The 21,740-nt window shown below is 49.3% G+C and overlaps 1 protein-coding gene across 1 annotated transcript in view; it reads right to left on the reverse strand.

Moving 5' to 3' along the window:
- The window catches only part of TVP23A (trans-golgi network vesicle protein 23 homolog A), a 34,636-nt gene that overhangs the window by 2,152 nt on the left and 10,744 nt on the right, over positions 1-21,740 (reverse strand). The window contains exons 3-6 of the mRNA XM_084763501.1: positions 5,263-5,407; positions 3,876-3,965; positions 3,390-3,518; positions 192-320 (exon numbers count right to left, since the gene is read on the reverse strand). Of these exons, the coding sequence (XP_084619627.1) occupies positions 192-320; positions 3,390-3,518; positions 3,876-3,965; positions 5,263-5,407 (493 nt within the window). The remainder of the gene's footprint in view (positions 1-191; positions 321-3,389; positions 3,519-3,875; positions 3,966-5,262; positions 5,408-21,740) is intronic.

Consider the following 21,740-nt stretch of genomic DNA (forward strand, 5'->3'; position numbering starts at 1 on the left):
GTACCAATATTAAAGGTGTGTAGTGCCATGCTCAGCTAGAACTATACATGGGAAGTAGCCAACACAGTAGATTGTACACAGTAAAAAAAACAATGGTGAGCTGGCTGGTAGGGAGACCTAGAAAAATGCAGTTGCCAACAAGTGTTGTTCATTCTGAGGACCTGGGAGAAGGGATCCAGGGAGGAACTCACCGTCTGGAACACCGTCTGGGACAGAAAGCTGGCTGCAACTGTGCTGATGTCACCCTCACCCCCCATCTTACAAAGGATGTAGCCATAGAGGTTCGCAGCTTGGAGGGAAATGCCAGCAATCACAAGAGCCTGCATTGGGTAAAGCAAAGAGAAGCCTGCTGAGGGTACGGACTGAGTGGGGAGGCGTGGCCATGACTGCTCTGTCCTCAGCGAACACTCATGGACACCTAAGCAACTGAGAGGCTGAGGCCATGGTCCTTCACCCAGATTGAACAAGCTGAGAGATGAAAGCTGCCCAAAGCTACAGGGCTGATGCTGGTGGAGGCAGAAGCCAAAGTGTGTGTGTGTGTGTGTGTGTGTGTGTGTGTGTGTGTGTGTGTGTGTGTTTCTTTCGAGACAGGGTTTCTCTGTGTAGCCTTGAGATACCAGAAGAAATAAAATTAGATTTCAGGGTCACCTGGGGCAAAGGTTAAGAAATAGGCCTACAGGAGGTAATCTAGCCAGCTGCTGGGACTAACCAGGGCTGCATTCCCTCCTGAGCTAACACGGATGGCCACTAAAACTACAGCCAAAGGCCATATACCTGGGTGGACCACCAGAACCAGGTATGGCCTCAGCATCTATCTCAGGGTCATAAAATCTGTTGAAGAAACAGACTTAAAAGGTAGGAACACAGCTGTAAGGAGATTTGTGCTCACAGCTGCAAGGAAGAGCCCCACCAGAGATAGCATTGCCCAGCAACTGACTTGAAGGGTCCCACTGGAGATAGAGTTGCTAAGAGACCCAGTTTTATGGCCACATTTCTTTCTGCCCACCGGAGATAGGGTTAATAAGAAACTGGACACTTCCCTGGACAAAGCAGAGAACAAAGAAAGCTAAGCCATGGGTGGTCTTTTCTGTAGCCTGTCACCTTTAGATATGAGACCTCCTTATGTTACTCAACCAATAGGCATTTGCCAGGCTGGAACTCCCCTGCTTTGGGTCACTGGGAGGGGTAGGAACCTATAAATTTACCCTCAGCTCAGAGATCGAGGCTCTTTCTGGATACCACTGTGTTGGTGACTATCAGAGCCCGGCTCGAGTCAAAACATTAAAAGTCCTTGTGTGTACTGCATTGGTATCAAGTCCTGGTGGTCTTTTTTTGGGTGGTCTAGCAATCTTAGTACAGCAGTCTTGGTTGGTCTGGACTCTCTTTGTAGACCAGGCTGGCCTCGAACTCACAGGGATTCACCTACCTCTGCCTCCCGAGTGCTGGGTTCACTGCAGTGCTGCTACTGTGTCCTCGTTGAATGGACAGCCCTCCCAAATAAAGTGAGTACTGTCAGCCTTCCTACCCAAGGAAGGCTGTTAAAACAGACCGTCCTTCCTGGGGGCTGAAGATACAGCTCAGTGGTGGAGCCTAGCTTGCACAAGGCCCTTGGGTTCCCTCCCCAGCACCCCAGGCACAAAAAATAATTCCATATCAGCATTATTCATTCTTATCCACTAATGAATGACAGAATGTGGTATACCCATACCATAGAATATTACTTAGCCATGCAAAGAAAGTGAAGCTGTTCTAATTAAGGAATAATTATCTATCAAACATGGAAGGGCAGAGGTCACAGGCTTCCACTTATCACAGCTATAACCTCAGGAATTGAGACCCATGTAACACACACACACACACACACTTGCATACAAGCACACAGAGACAGATAAGTAAATAAATAATTAATAAAAAATAAAAAAAAAAGTGAAGCTGATACACGGTATAGATTGGATGGACCTGAACATGTGTTAAGTGAAAGAAGCCACTTAGAAAAGAACATCATTGTATGATGTCATTTATGTAACATCCTGGAACAAACTCATGTAGGAAGGTGAGTGCCAGGAGCTGGGGAAATAGCATAGAGGGCAATATCTACAGAATTTAGATTTTTGTATGTGGCGGGGGTGAAAATACTAAGATGGGCTGGAGAGCTAGCTCAGCACCTAAAGAACTTGCTGTTTGATCTACATTTGGTGCCCAACATCTGTCAGCAGCTTACATCTGCCTATAACTACAGCTCCAGGGGAGCTCACACCCTCTGGCCTCTGAGGGCACCTGCGCTTGCTGCACAATACCTTCCCCCCCACACACAATTAGTAAAATATTTTCTAAAACAATCCTGAGATTATGATGGTTATATAACTACAAAGATGACAGAAGCCACAGAATATGGCCCTCAGTATCGTTACACGGTTGTGGGATTTTTCTGGGCAGAGGTCTGAGTCAGCTCCTCTCTGGAAAAAGTGGGTTTTATCTGTTTTATCTGAACGTGCATAAGGGGAGCAACTCTCTCCTGTTTCCAGAGAGAAACCCATAAAATCCCATCTGGTAGAAAGGTATTATTCTGGACTGGAGAGATGGCTCAGTGGTTAAGAGCTCTGTCTGTTCTTCCAGAGGTCCTGAGTTCAATTCCCAGCAACCACATGGTTGCTCACAACTGTCTATAACGGGATCTGGTGCCCTCTTCTGGCATGCATGTGTACATACAGGCAGAACACTGTGTACATAATAAATAAATAAATCTTTAAAAAAAAAAAAAGGAAGAAAGAAAAAAGAAAAGAAAGAGAAAGGTGTAATTCTTTTGGCTCCATTTGGACACTTCAAAGCTACCCTGGAGGTGACCTGGGTACGCCTCCTGTAATTTACATGCCAGGTGTTTTAAAACCAAGAGTCCCCAAGTGGGTGTACTCTCTCCCACCTCTTCTTTTTGTTCTAGTCCCTTGTCCGTGTTCCCTTTATCTTCAAGCTTAGTTTGAAGTCTGGTTGGGCGAAGAGCACAAGGAAGATAGCCAACAAATAAAAACCTAGTTCTTTGTCTCCCGGCCGTCTTATTTCTGCTAAGTGCACTCAGATACCCCGCGTCTCAAGTCCAGGGCTTGGACTGGCTCAGAAGGACCCAAAAGCGAGGGCTCACTACCTGCAGAGGATAGCACAAGAATCTGACTCTACTGACTGAGAAGGCAAGGGCAGGTGGCCATATTCATCTCCCTGTGATTCTCAGCCCCCTGTGTGACTGGTTCTCGGGACAAGTTTTCTTTGGCCGACTTCTGAGAAAGGATCGAGATTCTACATGTGACCATCCACCAAGCTGTTAGAGTGTTCACCGAGCCAGACCACTTCTAGCCCCTGGTTTGTCAAAGCAGGAGGAGGGTTAGGGTGCGTCTTACCAGCCACTTCAGTTTCAAGGAGAACAGGGTGCTGAAGAAGAACACAATCCAGATGACTGGGCAGATGATGAGACCAAGCCAGAAGATGCGGGCCTCTGCCTCAGTGGCAGCCATGTGGTTTGGAGACACCTGTTAGGGAGACAGCCATTGGTTTGCACTGTTGTTTGTTGCTTGGTTTTGGTTTCTCTGTGTGGCCCTGGCTGACGTGGAACTTGCTCTGTAGACCAGGCTGGCCTCGAACTCACAGAGATCCGCCTGCCTCTGCCTAAGACTAAAGGCATGTGGCACCACCATCCAGCTAGCCAGTGAACTTTTACATTGCAGTGACTCTTGCTCTCACTTGTTTTACCCAGTACTGTTGCTGTGCGCATTTCACGGAGTTGGGTCTGGCACACACATGTGACATCCCTGGCTGTCCTGGAGCTCGGGGAGCCTGTGTAAATGTGGTACAGTGTTCTCATCAGTGTGCCTTACCCCAGAGCATACCTTTCTGGCTTCAAATATCCAGTGGCTTTTTCCGTCTTCATCTATCTGGTTCCACCATCGAAGACCCACCATGAGTCTTCCAGTTACGTTCTGAGGAGAGTGGACAAAAGGGCCGTGAACACACAAGGAACAAAATGGCTGATTGCTCTTGTAATGATCTTCCTATGTAGCCCAGGGTAGCCTTGAACGCTCAAGCCTCCAGTCTCAGCCTCTTGGGCGGTGAGTAGTAGGTGTGCGCCAACGCACATGTTTGACGTTTGTTGTAACCCCCTACAGAAAGCATTAAGAGAAGGATGTTGAGAGGCTGGTAAGATGACAGTGGGTGAAGATGCTTTCTGCTAAGCCTGATGGCCTGAGTTCGATCCCCATGACCCTTGTGATGGGAGGAGAGAGCTGACTTCTGCAAGTCGTCCTCAGATCACATGTGAATTCACACACAAAAAAAGAAAAGGGGGAAAAAGATGTTGAGTTGTAATTGTTTCCTGAGTGCGCCTTTAAGCTTATTTTGTTTTGTTTTGTTATATTTTTCTGAGACAGAGTCTGACTTGGTTGGCCCGGAACTTGCTTTGGAGACCAGGCTAGCCTCAAACTCAGAGATCCACTTGCCTCTGCCTACCTACCCCCATCTCCCCACCCTCTGAGTGCTGGTATCAGAGCTGTGTACCACTATGCCAGATCCTACTTACTTTGAAAAGTGAGATTCTAGCCAGGTGTGGTGGCACAGGCCCTGAATCCCACTCCTCGGGAGGCAGAGGCAGACAGGTCTCTGAGTTGGAGTTACGTAGTGAGACACTGTCTCAAAAAGCAAAGACTCTGACCCAAAAATAAAACACGCGATCACATTGTGTGTGTGTGTGTGTGTGTGTGTGTGTGTGTGAGAGAGAGAGAGAGGGGGGGGGGGGGACAGGGACAGGGACAGGGACAGAGAGAGAGACTGTATAAAGTCCAGTGCTGTATGGAGTCACCACTCCCATAGTGCATTTGTGCACCTGTGACAACTGATCCTGGAAGCCACTTACTTGAAGCATTTTTGCCCTCTAATTGTGACCTGGGCCTAGCAATCCTTAAAAAAAAAAAAAAAAAAAGTTAAATATTTGTTCTGTGGGGGGGGGGGTGTCAAACTCATGTACCACAGCACACTCGTGGAGGTCAAAGGACAATTTGTGAGAATCGATTCCCTCCTTGTACCGTGTGGATTCCAAGGATAGAGCTCGGGTCCAAGCTTGACAACAAGCAACCTCACCTGCTGTCCCATCTTGCTGTCCCTTCGGTGTTCTTTAATAAGTAGCCACAATTTAAACCAACGAACCCTTTGGTCCCACACGCATAGGGGACATCACCACACTGGGAAGTAAGGCCCCATGTCCCCAGAGAGAGGGAGCCTTACCTTCACAGACCAGAAGTCAAAGGACAGAAGGAGAAGCACGGTGACAAAGCAGCCCACAAAACTCCTGCTGAACCAGTCACAGCACACGTAGGTGACGATGGCGCTCACTCGGAAGAACAGGTGGAAGAAGGTAGCCAGCGGGTGCCTAGAGAGACCACCCCCCATAGGCGCCCTGACTCAGACCCAAGAGCCAAGTCATTAAACTCGCTTTGGCATCAGCAGTGGGGCAGTTTTCCCTGGGTGGTTCAGCTCAGAGCTCAGGCAACATAATGCGTGCACGTGTTAGTATTGCCCAGTGGTACAGTCTCGTGCATCCCAGGCTGGCCTCCAACTTAGTGTGTAGCCGGTGATGGCCCTGAAATTCTGATTCTCCTCTCTTCACCCTCCCTGTGCTAGATTAGACGTGCTAGGCTACCCCACCTGACCTATACCCCAGCCCCTGAAATGCACTACAACACTATTGTGTTTTCTCCCTCAAAGAACCCAGGACTTTCCCCTCATCTGACTCCAAACATCATCCACTCTCTTTGAAACAAGGTCATCTCTGAAGTGAAGTGAGACTGTTATTTCTTGCTTTCCCACCCAGTGGCTACAACAATCAGTTCCCTAAAGGTAAAGTTTGGGTCATTCCACAAGCACAGATGCGCTCACGCGGCAGATTCGCTCAGCTCACTGGGCAAGGCATGAGGCACTCCCGGAGGGTGAGATCCAGCTCACGCCAGCTGCCTGGCAGCAAGCGGGAACTAGATGGAGCCGTTTCCTCAGAAGATGCTTCCTGAGCACTGTGCCTTCAGATGCCAGCCCAAGCCACGGGAGGCCCTCAGCCTGCAGCAGCTCCCATCTGGAGTAGACAGCAGTGGCTGCAGGGGTTACATGGATGGCAGTAGTGGGTGACACTAAGAGGACATGGCTTCTCTCTGGGGTGTCCCAGTTTCCAAAAAGCACCCAGGTAGAATGAAAGTAAATAGGATGAAGCAAGAGCCGCAGCAACAGCTCCGTGACAAATGGCAATGAGAAAGGCACTTCGGCTTGGGGAGTAGATGGGTGGCAGCTGGGGGTGTTGCTTAGTTGACAAGAGTGGTCATCCAGCCTGCACAAGGCACTGGACTTGATCCCATCACTTTATAGTGTGGTGGCACACATCTGGAGCCTCAAGGTCACCAGCCACATAGGGATGGGGAGGCCAGTCTGGGAGATGGGAAAGATGTTTGTTTGTCTGTTTGTTGGTTTTCTAAACATCTAATTCTTTTAGTAAAATATCACAGACTATGTTCCTCACTAGCCTGTGGTCTGTCCACATGCCACTTCTGCATTAGTTATAAAACATGGCTTTAAAAAAAAATGGCAGGCAGGAGCTAGAGAGATGTCTTGGAGATCAAGAGCACTTGCTGCCCCTCCAGAGGACCAGAGTTCTCTTCCCAGCACCCATGTCTGGCAGCTCGCAACCACCTGCAGCTCCAGCTTGTGGGGTGAGGGATTTAATACCCTTTTCTAGCCCCAAGTGCACAGAGCTTATGTATGCACACACACAAATGCTCTCTGTCTCTGTCTCTCTGTCTCTGTCTCTGTCTCTGTCTCTGTCTCTGTCTCTCTCTCTCTCTCTCTCTCTCTCTCTCTATCTCTCACACACACACACACACACACACACACACACACAAATACACACACACATATGTGTGCATATATATTAACTTGTCAGGTAGAAGGGGGTGATGAAAAAGACTACAGCGGAGCTGCAGTAGAGGCCTGCTGACCAGTAGGAATGCAGTCCGGGAGAAACAGGAGGCACCTATAAAATCGAGTGGTGCCCGGCCCACAGTGGGACGTGTGATAAGAAGAATCACATCTTCTACGCTTCATGTTCTGCAAGGAGAGGCTGCTGCATAGGAACAGATGCTTTCCAGAACATTCTCTTCTGCCCTTCAGGTGAAGGCTTATTCTGTGGCCAGGAGGTGTCCCTAGTGTTTTAGATTACACATGATCATGGGTCACTTCAAAATGTCCTAGAATATTCCAGAAGATAAGACTTGTGGGGTCTCACACTCTTTGACCTGGAGCCTTGTTAGTGATTTTTGAATTCGGCTGAGGCAACACAGTTTTGGCTCTTTGCCCAGTTAATACTAGATACACTCATCCCCGGGGCATTTCCAGGGCAAAGTCACATCCAATAGAGCTGGAAAGATGTCTCAGTGGAGTTTCAGTACTGGAATTTAGATCACCAGAGGTCTACAGAAAAGAGTGAGTGTGTGGCATGCTTTCAATCCCAGCCTCAAAAGGCCGAGACAAGATCCCCTGGGAAATCTAGTTAGCCAGATCAGCCATATGGCCAGCCCTGAGTTCAGTGGGAGACCCTGCCTCGGGTAGTGGAGAGTGGCACAGGACAGCTGACGCCAACCTCAGCTACACACACATATGCCCGTGTACAAACCTGCACACACATTTCCTTGCACACGTGAGCACAATACATGTACACACGCAGAAAATGTTTTAGTGGTTGCTGAGAAGAATTCCTGGAATTTAATATATTTGTTGTGGTAAATAGTGTGATGGAGTCAGTGAAGGTCACTAGGAAGAGACTGCAGAGATGACTCAGTGGTTAAGAGCACAGGCTGCTCTTTCAGAGGACCAGCATTTGACTCCCAGTGCCTCACAACCCTGTCACTCCAGTCCCAGGGGGATCCAATGCTCTTTTCTGACCCTTTCTGGTGCTGCATGTATGTGGTGCACAGACATACAAAAGGACAAAACACCTGTACATGTAAAATACATGAAATCTTTTTAAAAAAAAAAAAGTCACTGGGAACACTCATGTGTAGAAGTCAGAGGACAATGCTGTGGAATTGGCTTGTTCCTTCCACTGAGTTCTGGAGTTAAAACTCAGGTTGTCAGGCTTGGGTCTTGACTCCTGAGTCCTCTTGCCCTCCCTGCTCCCTTAATTCTTATGGGAAGGTGTTGTTGTTGTTATTGCTATTAATTGTTGTTTATCATTATCATCATCATTTATTATTATTATTATTATTATTATTATTACTACTACTACTACTACTACTACTACTACTACTACTACTACTACTACTACTACTACTATTCAATCAGAGCCTGATAGATGCCAAACTATGGCTTAGGTTCTGGCTTGTGCAGGCTGCTCTCTCCAGTCCCCCAGCATGCCATTCGGTCTGCATCTGGACTTAGCCAGCTTGTCAATGCCAGATGAACACTAAGTAGCCTGACACTAACTTCTAAGCTTTGAACACAGTGGCTCAAGCCCTGCACATACACAGGTTGCTCAGGGCAGCAGGCTTCCTGCTCTGTCCTGGGAGAGGTATATGGGCAGGATGAATCTGCACTGCCCGGGGGCCAGCCTTCCAGATCCTAATTCTCTTTGTGGTTCCCTTGCCTTTCTGGTGCTGAACAGATTCTCAAGTAACAGTACTTGAGATGCAAGGTAAGGGCCTGAGTTTGATTGTCTAGAACCCAAGGGACGTGGGACATATAGCAGGAATGTCTGAGAGTCATAGACCAGGCTGGCCTTGAACTCACAGAGATCTGCTTGCCTCTGCCTCCCCGAGTGCTGGGATCACAGGTGTGCGCCACCAGGGCCCAGCTGTCTGGTCATTCTTACGGAGAAAGGGGAGGCAGAGACCCTGGAATCCCTAGAAGCTTAGGCTGGCCTGTGCGGAGGAAAAACAACACAGAGATTCTCAAAATAAGACGGGCGCTGAGGATCAACCCTCAAGGCTGCCTTGTGCCCACACATGCACTCTGATGCAGGAACACTCTCATTCACACATGAGTGAACACACGTGCACAGAAAGGCCTCTTTCATCCTCCATGTGAAACAGGTACAGCGTCTCTTTCCAGGATCCCGAAGAAATGGTATGGTGGTGGCGTGCGCAGTATTCTGAAACACGCACTGCTCTGTTATTGGGAACCGCTGCTATCCAGCCCGGTGTCACTCAAAGTGGTCCCACCACCAAGGAGCCACAGTGAAATTCCCCGCAGACCACAACTTTCTCTTTATCAGGATGCATTGGGGGAGGGGGGACATTCTGAGGGATCTCCCTGGACTCCTAATGCCCCCACATCCCCAGGGGTCCCTCATCTGTTCCACAGATGGTGTTTTCTTCTCGTACCCATCCCCCCTCCCAAGGATCTATCAAGAAGCCTGCTATCTCAAGGGCAAGAGAAGGAAAAGTGCCCTCAGTGAGAAAAAGAGACAATCCCCTGAGAGGGTTTGTTCAAGTTATTCATAAAGCCAGTTTCACAGTTATAAGCCTGAGAGTGGACACTCACTGTCATCTTCCCTGGGCGTGGGGGGGACCTGCAGTGTGTGTAGGCCTCACTAGAGGTCTTATTAACCTGGGCCTGGTAGAGGAGCGCACAGGCTGTGGTACAGCCAGACCATGGGATGGCAGCCGCACCAAGGAAATGCGCTCGGCAGCCACCAGGAGACAGGAGGCGTGTGAAGCACTCTGCGAAGTGGGATCGGCTGTGTCAGCTGATCACAAAATGACAATGTTCCAGAAAAGACAAAACTACAGAAATGGTGAAAAGGCCACGCTGCCAGAGGCTCTGGGAGGTGACGAGGGGACACAGGTGGCACACAGGGGACTTGGGTCAGCGAAGTTCTTCTTTGCACTACTATAATGGTGGTGCCACGTCACCACACACTTATCAAGTCTCACAGCGTGTATGACTGGAAGAGAGAAAGAAGACTGAGGAGAGGCTGGACTTTGGTTAGGAAGGGATTGGTTCAGCAGCTGTGGCAAGTGTGCCACAGTCATGCGATGGGCATCCCAGGGGACACGAACTCCAGCTTCTGCTGCTTTTTTCTTTTTTGAGTCAGCTTTGTGCATCACTATGTAGTCAGGGATAAACTTGACCTTCTGATCCTCCTGTCTCCATCTCCTGTGTTTTGGGACTGCAGGTCTTACTCGCATTCCCAGATTATGAGGTGCTGGGGATCCAACCCAGGGCTCTGCACATGCTTGGCACGCACAGGGCCAGCTGAGCCATATACCCAGCCCACTTAGTTTTCCTGTAAACCTAAAGCCAGTCTAAAGAATAGGGGCAAAAGTTATATAATAAGAGGGCATGGGCACGGGCTGGGTAGGGCTCCGTGTGCACACACACACAGAGTAGCCAGTAAACAGGGCTGAGTGACAGCCTAAGTGGTACTCAAAAGAGCCAAGAAGGTGGTCTGTGCAGAAGGCAACTGGACCATTTTCAGCTTGGCACATGGAGCCCCTTCTAACCAGCAAAGGGTAAGGGGTGCCATCCTAAATGCACCGGGGATCTAACAGGGATCTCTAAAACCTGTTCTGGGGTTGTTGAGATAGCTCAGGGAAAGGGGCTTGCTACCAAGCCTGAAGATCCAAGTTCGAGCCTGGGACCTAGGTGGTAGAAGGAGAAGCGAGTCTTGCAAGTTGTCTTCTGACCTCCACACATGTGTGAATACTCTGTTACACACACACACACACACACACACACACACACACACAGAGAGAGAGAGAGAGAGAGAGAGAGAGAGAGAGAGAGAGAGAGAGAATGTGTGTGTCAGACAGACAGACAGACAGACAGACAAAGATGGGGGACTTTTCTTCATTTGTTTACCTTCAAAATTGGCACTCAGGATTTATTCTTAGTTTTCTTTGTGTGTTTGCAGATGTGTGTGCAGGTGCACGAATTGTGTGAGCTTCTGTAAAGGTCAGAAGTCCAATTCCTTCTTCAATAACTCTATCTCTTTCTTACTATCTTTAAAAAATACTTATTTGTTTATAGACAAGGTCTTACTATCTAACCCTGGTTGGCCTGGGATTGGCAGAGCCTCTGCCTCCTGTGTGCTGGGACTCCAGGCGTTCACCACCATGCCCAGCCTCTCTCCTTGAACGTGGAACTGGCAGTTTTGGCTGGGCTGGCTGCCTAGTGAGTCCTTGGGGTCTGCCTATCTCTGTGCCCCAGCACTGGAGTTGTAGGCATGTGCCATCATGCCTGCTTTTCTGTGGGTGCTGGGGCTCAGAACTCAGGTACTCACACTCGCACAGCAATCGTTTTACCTACTGCGCCATCACCTTGGCCCAGCCAGGTTTTTGAGACAAGGCCTCATGACTCCACATGACTCACTCTCCAAGTTCTCTGATTGTAGCTGTGAACTTAGTTTGCACAAGGGAGTGTGTGTGTGTGTGTGTGTGTGTGTGTGTGTGTGTGTGTGTGTGTGTGTGTGTACTTATGTGTGAGTTTGTTTGTAGGCCACATATCAATTTCTGATGTTGCTCCTGACAATCCATCAGTTCATCCACCTTGTTCTCAGAGAGAACGACTCTCTCTCTCTCTCTCTCTCTCTCTCTCTCTCTCTCTCTCTGTGTGTGTGTGTGTGTGTGTGTGTGTGTGTGTGTGTGTTTCTCCTTCTCTCCCCCAAGACAGGGTTTCCTCTGTGTAACCTTGGCTGTCCTGGACTCGCTTTGTAGACCAGGCTGGCTTCGAACTCACAACGACCCTCCCCCCCTCCCCTGCCTCTGCCTCCTGAGTGCTGGGATTAAAGGCACGCACCACCATGCCTGGAGAGAGAATGACTCTCATTGGCCTGGAATTCACCCACCGAGCTAGGCTGGCCGGCCAGTGAGCTCCAGCCTGCCTCCACCTCCACAGCATTGGATGCAGAAGAGTAAACCAGTAATAGCTTGCTGTTTTATCTCTCCCCAGACCTGCACATGGGATTTTTAAGACCATCCTTGGCACGAATTCCACACCAAACATTCTATTTTAGTTTTTGTCAGCCCAGAGGCGCTCTGGAATGCTCTGTTCTTTAGTGTGGCACAGGCATGAATGAAGAAGGGCACTGGTCGCTGGCATAATCCCACCTTGTCCCTGTCTAGAGCCTTGTGACACATGACTCAAAACCACCCAGCCGAGGTGAGGCCGCAGCACAGGCCACACCTACATGGGGGCGTTCCCATGGCTTGTGAGGCCACATGCCAGGCATGACCCTGGTGATGTTTGAGTTCTACCTTCCAGAGGGAGAGAGGCAGAACTACCTAACCCTGTTGACATCTTGCCTGCACCGTCTCCACTCTTTCTCTAGGTAAACCCAATGATCCTGTTAATACCATGAAGACAGACTTGGGGGCCCCAGGCCCATCTTTCTGATTCTCTTCCAATGTGGCCACACCGAGCTCTTTCCTGTCTCTTAGTTGGCATGTGGGGGCAGGTGGCCTCGCTCAGCTGGTCAAGATTTCTAGGCAAGACATTATTATCTTCCTTTCTGGGTCACCTTCCTGCTAACAGTAGCCTTTGAGAGGATGGCAGGAATATGTCTCAATTGAGTCCAGGAGGGAGGGCTTGGGGGACAAGACAGGTCAGCCATACTGACAAGAACCTCAGTAAGGAGGGTACCAGTGTCACTGCTCTTTGTTTTTCTGTGCAAATTTGAATGAGACAGTAGAACAGGAAAAAATCACAGGACGCTGCTCTGGATTCTGAATGGAGATACAAGAGCCTTTCAGGGCAGACCAACTCACAGGGTTGGTGACTTGGTGGCCTATCTGTGGTTTAAAAAAAAAAATCACACCTAAAAATCCCCAACTGGGTAGTTGGTCATTGCAGCTGGATGCCAGAGGAAAATTCCAGAACACAAGTCTTTTTTTTCTGGGTTTACCAGTTCCTCTTTAAAAGAGGTGGGGGGGGCGGTGACATCGCTGTGGGGTACAAATGTCAGCCTCCCAAAGATGATGGCACAATAACAGCCAGAGTCGAGATGCTTAATCCTGCCCTGAAGGAGATAAAAGACTGTGTGTGTGTGTGTGTGTGTGTGTGTGTGTGTGTGTGTGTGTGTGTTGTGTGTGTGTGTGTGTGTGTGTTCAGAGACAGAGGGCAACCTCAGCTGCCACTCTTCAGAAACCATGTGCCTTATTTTTGGGAGACAAAGTCTTTCTCTGGGACCTGGGGCTCACCAAGGAAGCTGGCTTGCTGGGAGCCCCAAGGACGCATCTCTTTCCCCAGGGCTGTGCACCGTGTACGTGTGCACCACCATGCCTGGATTTTTCCATAGGTTCTGGGGGGTTGAACTTAGCTGCTACACTTGCCAGGCAAGCACTCTGCAGATGGAGTGCTCTCTGGTGCTGAGCTCAGTCACATCTCTACCTGCGCGCTCCCTCTGGCGTCCTGAAGGCTGCTGCGACTGCAGCACCAGTGCCATCTCGGCTCGTCACCAACAGCCCTCTTCACTTCCAGCACTGGCTCAGAGCCCAGAGAAAAGCAGGGGGTAGTGGGGGACACAGGGCACCCAAGGCTGAGGAGGCAGAGATCTCTCTCACTCTCCAGGAGCCCCCGGGGGCTGTGTGCACTCAGAACGTGCCACCAAGGCTCTTGCCTCTCATTCTTCTCCAAAATACTCCAGGCGCAATGCTGTCTCCATCATAACAGATGACAACATGGCCTCCTGAGCCTGTCTGAGCCTGGATGGGTGGATTCTGAGGCCATGAGGATGTTGCGGTGGATGCTGGTTGCCAAGCGCTCAGTTCCCACTAAAGAGTCTGCACAGCGAGCCTTGTGTGGAAGTACAGAGGAGACTTCCCTCCAGCCACCACACATTTCTCCCTTTGTTTCTGTTCTTTATTTTTTCTTAAAGAGATAGACCAACCTTAGAAGCCGGTTGGCTCGGTGTCAGAGGGGAGCTCATGGGGATGACACAGCAAGCCCTGGTTGCTCAGCTCAGGCTAGAGTGGATTATATAGGTCCTTAGCTCTCAGCCTGGCACCAGTGCAAACCAAGTCAGGCCTGATCTGCTCTCTGATGCCGCTGGACCCCTGGAGCCATCTATTGGCCAGGGCTCTGGGGTTTTCTAAAAACATAGAGCCACAAAGAACTGAGAGCAGGGGCTGGAGAGATAGCTCAGAGGTTAAGAGCACTGGCTGCTCTTCCAAAGGTCCTGAGTTCAATTCCCAGCAACCACATGGTGGCTCACAAGCATCTATAATGAGATCTGGTGTCCTCTTCTGGCGTGCAGGTGTACATGCAGGTAGAATGCTGTATACATAATAAATAAACTGAGAGCAGAGATCAAAAGCTATGCACTATATACAGCCAATGACAGCAATATTAATCACAATGGGTCAAAATGGAAATACCCCAAATGTCCACCAATAGGCCAATTGATAAGCAAACTGTGATCTAACCATACAGTGTAATACCATCAGCTATAATGAAGTGTGGGCCACCCTTGAAAACCTGATGCTAAATGAAAGAAGGCGGCCACAAAAGGACAGATGGTCCATGACTCTGTTTGTATGTGGTGCCTGGAACAATCATGGAGACAGAGATAGAAAGACGGGCTGGGGCTGGACGGCTCAGTGGTTAAGAGCGCAACCTGCTCCTGCAGAGGTCCGACCTTTGGTTCCCATCACCCATGACACAATTGTCTGACTCCAGCACCAGGAAGGTGGACACCCTTTTCTGTCCTCTGAGAACACCAGCACACATGTGGCAGGCACACACACACGCACGCGCACACACACACACACACACACACACACAGAGAGAGAGAGAGAGAGGGAGAGAGAGAGAAGGAGAGAGGTCACTGAGCACTGAGGGCTAGGGTAGGAGCAGTGGGGACTGTTTTCTGAGTACAGTCTGGAAAGATGGAGAATTCCTGGAGACAGGTGGTGGTGTCCACACAAAATGAGTGAAGTTATTACCACAGAACTGCTCACTTGAAAATAACTAAAACAATTACTCAGACCGTATCCAATCCCTGGGCCCCACATGGTAGAAGGAAAGAACCAACTGTTCACACTTACATATTCAGTGTGTGTGTGTGCGTGTGTGTGTGTGTGCACGTGCCACAGCACACATAGAGGTTAGAGGACAGCCTTCTTTAGTCTTTGCATTCTGCCCTGTGGGGCCCAGCATCTACCTCAGGTTTTCAGGCTTAGCAGCAGGAGCCTTAACCCACTAAGTCATCTATCTCACTGGCCCAGGAAATATAATTTTTAAAAAATCTTTAAAAAGAGAAAATGGTTACAATGGTCAATTGTGTCACAATGCAAGTGTGAAGAGAGACAATGAAGTACCTTTGTACAAATGCTGTGTCTACCCTCACATGGAAATGTGCGGACACACACAAGCACGAGGCCCTGAGTTCAGATCCCCAGGACCCAACTAGAAACCTGAGCATGGCAGCTGTACCCAGAGTTCCAGTGCTAGGGAGATGGAGATGGGAGGGCAACTTTTGGGGGGTTGCTGGCCAGGAAGCTCCAGGGTCACTGGAAGACCCCATCTCACAAAATAAGGTAGAAGGTGATTGCCCACTTCTGACCCCCCAAGCCTTACCCCATCCCAAACTTACATGCATAAATAATATATTGAACACGTAAAGACTTTAAAATCATCATCTTTTAAGCAATATAGCCTATTGCCTGTGTAGGTGTCATTGTATTAGATGCTGCAAGTCCTCTGGATGTGGCTGAAGGCACATGGGAGGATGTTCATAAATTGCATGTAAAAACTATGCCATCTTATATGAGGATATGTCCATCCCGAGGTTGTGGCCCAAGAGGAGTCCTGGGACCAGGCCCCCTGGGTGCCGAAGGACAATTACCCAACTATGTGGCTGAGTCTTACAAACACCATGTTAAGTGAAAGAAGCTGGACAAAGGGGTCAGGTGTGATGCTTTCGTTTCTATGGCCTATCAAGAACAGGCAAATGACACGGAGGGTGTGTCAGTGGTTGCCAGGGGCTATGAGGAAGGGGCACTGGGACTCTCTATTGTGGGGTTTCCTCTGGGGTGATGAAAACATTCTAGAATTAGCAGAGAAGGGGGCATGGTACTGTGAATGTACTCAGTGCTGCTAAAAGGAAGAAAGGAGGGACAGAAAGGAGGAGAAAGGACCCTAGGAGGAGGGCAGGCTCTGATGTCATTGGCTGTCCTTCAGAAAGAAGACTACAGAGTGGGCAGCCATGAGAAGGTCGAGTCCAGACTCTGAACTTGGCGGTTGCCCCGCCCATGTCCGAGCTCCTCCACTGAGGACTTGTATGATCTTGGACAGGTGAATGAACCTCTTGTGGCCGTCTGCTGTCTGAAACGAGATGAGCCAGCCTGTTCAGCTGCAGTCTGTGGGGGCTGGACTCCTGGGAGCAGAGGAAGGCATATAGATGTAGCCACAGCAGCACCAGCATGATGTAGTTGCCGGGACAATCACACGAGAAATATGACACCCCAAAGGGCCTGGATACTGCCTGGTGGCCAGGATGAGGGACAACAATGCATTGGTACTGGGGACCAATTGCTCTGCATCTTCCCTTTGTTGAGCTCAGTGCTTCTCCACGTAGAAATGACCAGGGTCTTGGGGGTGGCTGAGGAGTGTGGGAAGTGAGTCGCATTTTCATGGTCTCGGGGGGGGGGGCCGAGGAGCTCTGGTGTTCTGACCCTCCCGCCTCTGTCTCCCAAGTGCATGATGGGGATGAGCCGAGGGCTTCAGGATTGTTAGGCAAGCAGTGTACAACTAAGCTTCACCCCAGCGCCAGAGACGATGGACTAAGAAGAGATTTTTAACAGACTGAAGAATGAATGGACGTTGGGGGCCATGGGGGCTTCTGGGAAAAAAGGGTCCATACTCAAGTGTAGGTGTGGCCCCCAGACAGAGCCACACTCTCAGGTCTTAGCGGTAGAAACCAGATATGTATACAATCTGGGGACACGTTAAAGGGTTTGTGAAGTCCTCCCTGCTCCTTTTGCCTATGGAATGTGTTCCCACCCACTCAGAAAGGCATTGCTGTTTTAGCATACATAGTGTGTGTGTGTGTGTGTGTGTGTGTGTGTGTATGTATGTATTTATGAGCATATGTGTGTACTTGTGTGTGTATGGATGTGTGTCTATGTATGTATGTATGTATGTGTGTATGTGTGTATAAATGTGTGTGTGTGTGTGTGTGCGCGCGCGCGCACATGTAAGCCAGAGGTCAACATCTGGTGTCATCCTCATTTCAGCACCTTGTTTTTGAGACAAAGTCTCTCACTAAACCTGAAACATTCTATTTTAGTTAGATTAGCAGTCAAGAGATCCTCTTGTCTCTCACTCACCCCCACTTCCTACACCCCCCCCCCCGCCTCTACCTGCCTAACACTAGGGTCACAGAAGTGGGCCACCATGCCTGGCTTTTCTAGGCACCTGAACACGAGTCTTCACGCTTGCACGGCAAGGATTTTACCCACTGAGCTATCCCTAGCTCATCAATATTTGAAATATCTCAATATAGAGGGAAAATTGTCTTGTGCAGGCAGCCTTCAGAGTAAATATTCTTAACTGTGTTGTAATTCCTGGCTCTCAGCTAGTGAAGTGAGTCCTAACATTTCCTTCAGCACAGACCTCGTTCAACCCACAATACTTATCTTGAATCCAAAGAAAATACATGAAGAAGGGAACAATGAGTGTTTTCATAGACAAGGCCCCTGGTGCTTGGAGGAAACACAAACTGCCTAGATTCAAAGCAAAAGAGCAATCCACAGGTGGCCTGCCGCAGAGAGCCTTGCGTGGGGGTGTGGTGGAAGCACAGTGCTAAATCCACTGCCGAGGTCCACACTGGCTGAGCCTCCATGTCCTCTGAGAGGCGTCTGCCCTTTCTAGTTTGCTGACAGATGGTGCCAGGATGCAGTTGCCTGTAGCTGGAGGGAAACTGGCCTATTTGGACAGTGTTGAACACTGCAGCTGCCTTTGAGTTCTCCAGAGCATCGGGGCTAGCAAAAAATCCAGGGCTAACAGGACAGGTGAGTGCATGCATGGCTGCCAGCACAGGTGAGTGCATGCATGGCTGCCAGCACAGGTGAGTGCATGCATGGCTGCCAGCACAGGTGAGTGCATGCATGGCTGACAGCACAGGTGAGTGCATGCATGGCGGACAGCACAGGTGAGTGCATGCATGGCGGACAGCACAGGTGAGTGCATGCATGGCGGACAGCACAGGTGAGTGCATGCATGGCTGACAGCACAGGTGAGTGCATGCATGGCGGACAGCACAGGTGAGTGCATGCATGGCTGACAGCACAAGTGAGTGCATGCATGGCTGACAGCACAGGTGAGTGCATGCACGGCCTCTGGATTCCCAGGAGGAGATGGAGATATGATGAGGCTGGGCATTTGGGGGTATTCTAAAGAACAGAGAAACTGCTACACTGTGAGAGACAACTCACAAAGACAGAAGCACACATTAGCCAAGGTGGGCCAAGGCTGAGTAGATAAGGATGCTTGCTGTCAAGCCTGACCGCCTGAGTTCAATCCCTGCAACCGTCAAGATGGGAAGAGAGCACCGACTCCACAGTGTACTGGCTGGTTCTTTGTATCAACCTGATACAAGCTAAGGTCATCACAGACGAAGGAGCCTCAGTTGAGAAAATGCCTCCAAGAAATCCAGCTGTAAGGCATTTTCTTACTTAGTGATTGATGGGGGAGGGCCCAGCCCATTGTGGGTGGTACCATCCCTGGGCTGGTGGTCCTGTGTTCTATATGAAAGCAGGCTGAGGAGGCCATGGAGGGGGGCAAGCCATGGGGGAGCAAGCCATGGGGAGCAAGCCATGTGGGGCAAGCCATGTGGGGCAAGCCACGGGGGGCAAGCCATGTGGGGCAAGCCATGGGGCACAAGCCATGGGGGGTGCAAGCCATGGGGGAGCAATCCAGTAAGCAGCACCCCTGCATGGCCTCTGCATCAGCTCCTGCCTCCTCGTTCCATCCTGCTTGGGTTCCTGTCCCAACTTCCTCCAATGATGGATTGTGATCTGCACGTGTAAGCCAAATAAACCCTTTCCTCCCCAACTTGCTTTTTGGTCTTGGTGTTTAGTCTCAGCAATAAAACCCTACCTAAGACACACAGGCTGTTTACTTGACCTCCATAAACCAGGCCATGTGTGGGCTGCATCAGCCAACCAATCAGAAAATGAACTAAACATGGAATCAATTGTAGTCATCAGTGAGTTCATAGATATAGTTTAAATTCAGTCACTGGTCACCCACTGGGGGATGCAAGGAACTGGCTCATGGCCCCGACAAACTTGGAAATGAACTGCAAGAATCCAGGGGTGTGTTTGAATTCCCTCTATGAAGTATACTTCCCAGGAACTGACTGGCTGAAGGGAGGCTGGCTTAGCGACTTTCACCTCGCTACATGTCCATGACGGAGTACATGACAGAGACTGGGTGAGGAGAGGGTTATCTCAGTTTTAGATGTTCCCAGTCCATCTAGGTGGACAGGGCAGGGTGGTGGGGGCACATGGTGGAGACTGGTCATGGCAGACCAGAAGAGTAGAGATGTTTTTAACTGTCCCCAGCCCTCTAGCCCACTTCCAGCCATTTCAGTTTCTGCTATCAGAAATGCTTCGCTGAAGTTTGGCTACACGTTTTCCACATCTGGCTCCCCAAAACCAAAAGCATCAGCACAGCCTCCCATGTGGGGCACGGCAGAGACAGAGGCCATCTCTGGGCAGGACAGCCCTGGAGGTTACATGATGGGAGAATTGAGTGACACCCTTTCTACTCAGCTGGCGCTGAGTCCTCACTCCAGATGTGGGAGTCCCCACAGGCTGGCTTTTCAAGTTCTTCTACAACCACATGACAGTTGTCAAAATATCCCTACTGCTCGGCAAGGAAAGCTGTTCCAGACCCAGCCTGAATGGCTTCTGCTTTGCGTTCTGAAATCTTCCTGGACATGTCACCAGGAGGCAGGCCTGGAATCTCACAGAGGCCAAAGCAGAAAAATCAGAGAAGTTCAAGGCTGTCTTTCTCGGGTTACAGATTGAGTTCAAGGCCATCCAGGCAACTTAGTGAGTCTGTGTCTGAAAACAAAAAGTAGAAAGAGAGAGCTGGGGAAACGTACATAGTTTATCTAACACACACAAGGTCCTGGGCAAGCCCCATCCTGAGGGGAAAAATAAAGATATGCAACCCACTTCCTCTCTTGGAAGAATCTTTTGGGTGGCAAAGATAATTAAGAACCCAAATCTGTCCAGGCGGTGGTGGCGCAGGCCTTTAATCCCAGAACTCAGGAGACAGAGGCAGGCGGATATCTGTGAGTTCGAGGCCAGCCTGGTCTACAAAGCCAGTGCAGGACTGCCAGGACTACACAGAGAAACCCTGTCTCGAAAAACAAAACAAAACAAAACAAAACAAACAAACAACAACAACAACAAAAGAAAGAACCCAAATGTGGGAGGCTGAGGCAGCAGGGCTGTGAGTTCGAGGCCAGCCTAGGCTACACAGTAAGACTTTGTTTCACAAAGACAAAACCCATGAGGTCTGCAGGTAAACAGGAGCGGAGGTGAGAGTGGGCCCTTTGTGGTAGTGACGGGTTCAGGAATAGAAACATACTGTTAGAGACATAACATTGAGTAGTGTCTCTGCCCAGGCAGCATTGCCAGTACTGACTCCCGACAGGACAAAATCTATACAGGACCCGCAGATAGAAACTGTAGACTAGCTCATGGCTAAGGCTCTACCCCTGTGTTCTGCTTCTAGATTTTTCTGTTCTTAATGCACAGTGAAGTACTTTGGGGGAGTGAGCATGGTAAGTGCGTTTGTTAGCTATTTGTGCCTTTCTTTTGTTGCTGTATTTTGAGGTAGGGGCTCATGTAGCCCAGGCTAGCCTTGAACTCCTTGTATAGATGAGACTGGCCTTGGACTTCTGATCCTCCTGCCTCTGCCTCCAAGGCGCTGGGATCTCAGGAACACTCCTTCGTGCCTGCCTGTGTAGTGCTATTCTTAAACGGCGTTTTCAAAATCTTTTTATGAGGCTGAAGAGATTGGCTCATCAGTAAGAGCGCTTGTGGCTATCCAAGGGACCTGGGCTCTCGTCCCAGCACCCACATGACAGTGCACAATAGTCTGTAAATCCCAGGGAATCTGATTCCCTCTTCTGACTTCCATGAGCACCAGGCACAGATGTGGGGCACAATATATGCACAGCCAAACACTTTCACACATATATTTTAATTTCTAAAAGAAAATATTTTTGAAAGATATTTTAAAAAAAACTTTTATGAGTATTAATCCAAAGCATTATTTTTCACGTTAACATATCTGGTGGCGGTATTTTACAGTTCCTTTATTTGGAGCTTCATTGAGCATTAAAATGTCCCACCGTGCTGAAAATAGTACATTTTGTATTTGGTGTCTATGTGTATTTTTGTTGGCAGATTAATTTGGCATTCAAAGTAACCACAGATAGGTCAGCGGGGCGCTGCTAAGCTTGATGACCTGCGCTCACCTGGGACCTACAGGATGGAAGGACGGACACCTATAAGTTCTCCTCAGACCTCTACAGTGCCACGACACATATGCACCCACTTCTACACACACGCATGCACACACATGCACATACACTCATTTTTTAAATGTGAAATAATCACTGATCCTAATGTGAACTTCTTTAAATTGCCCAAGAACACAGAATTTTATAATATTTTGTTTTGTTTTTCAATCCAGCTTTTTTTATGTGT

This window comes from Acomys minous, assembly GCF_964271855.1.
Source record: "Acomys minous genome assembly, chromosome: 16".
Lineage (NCBI taxonomy): Eukaryota > Metazoa > Chordata > Mammalia > Rodentia > Muridae > Acomys > Acomys minous.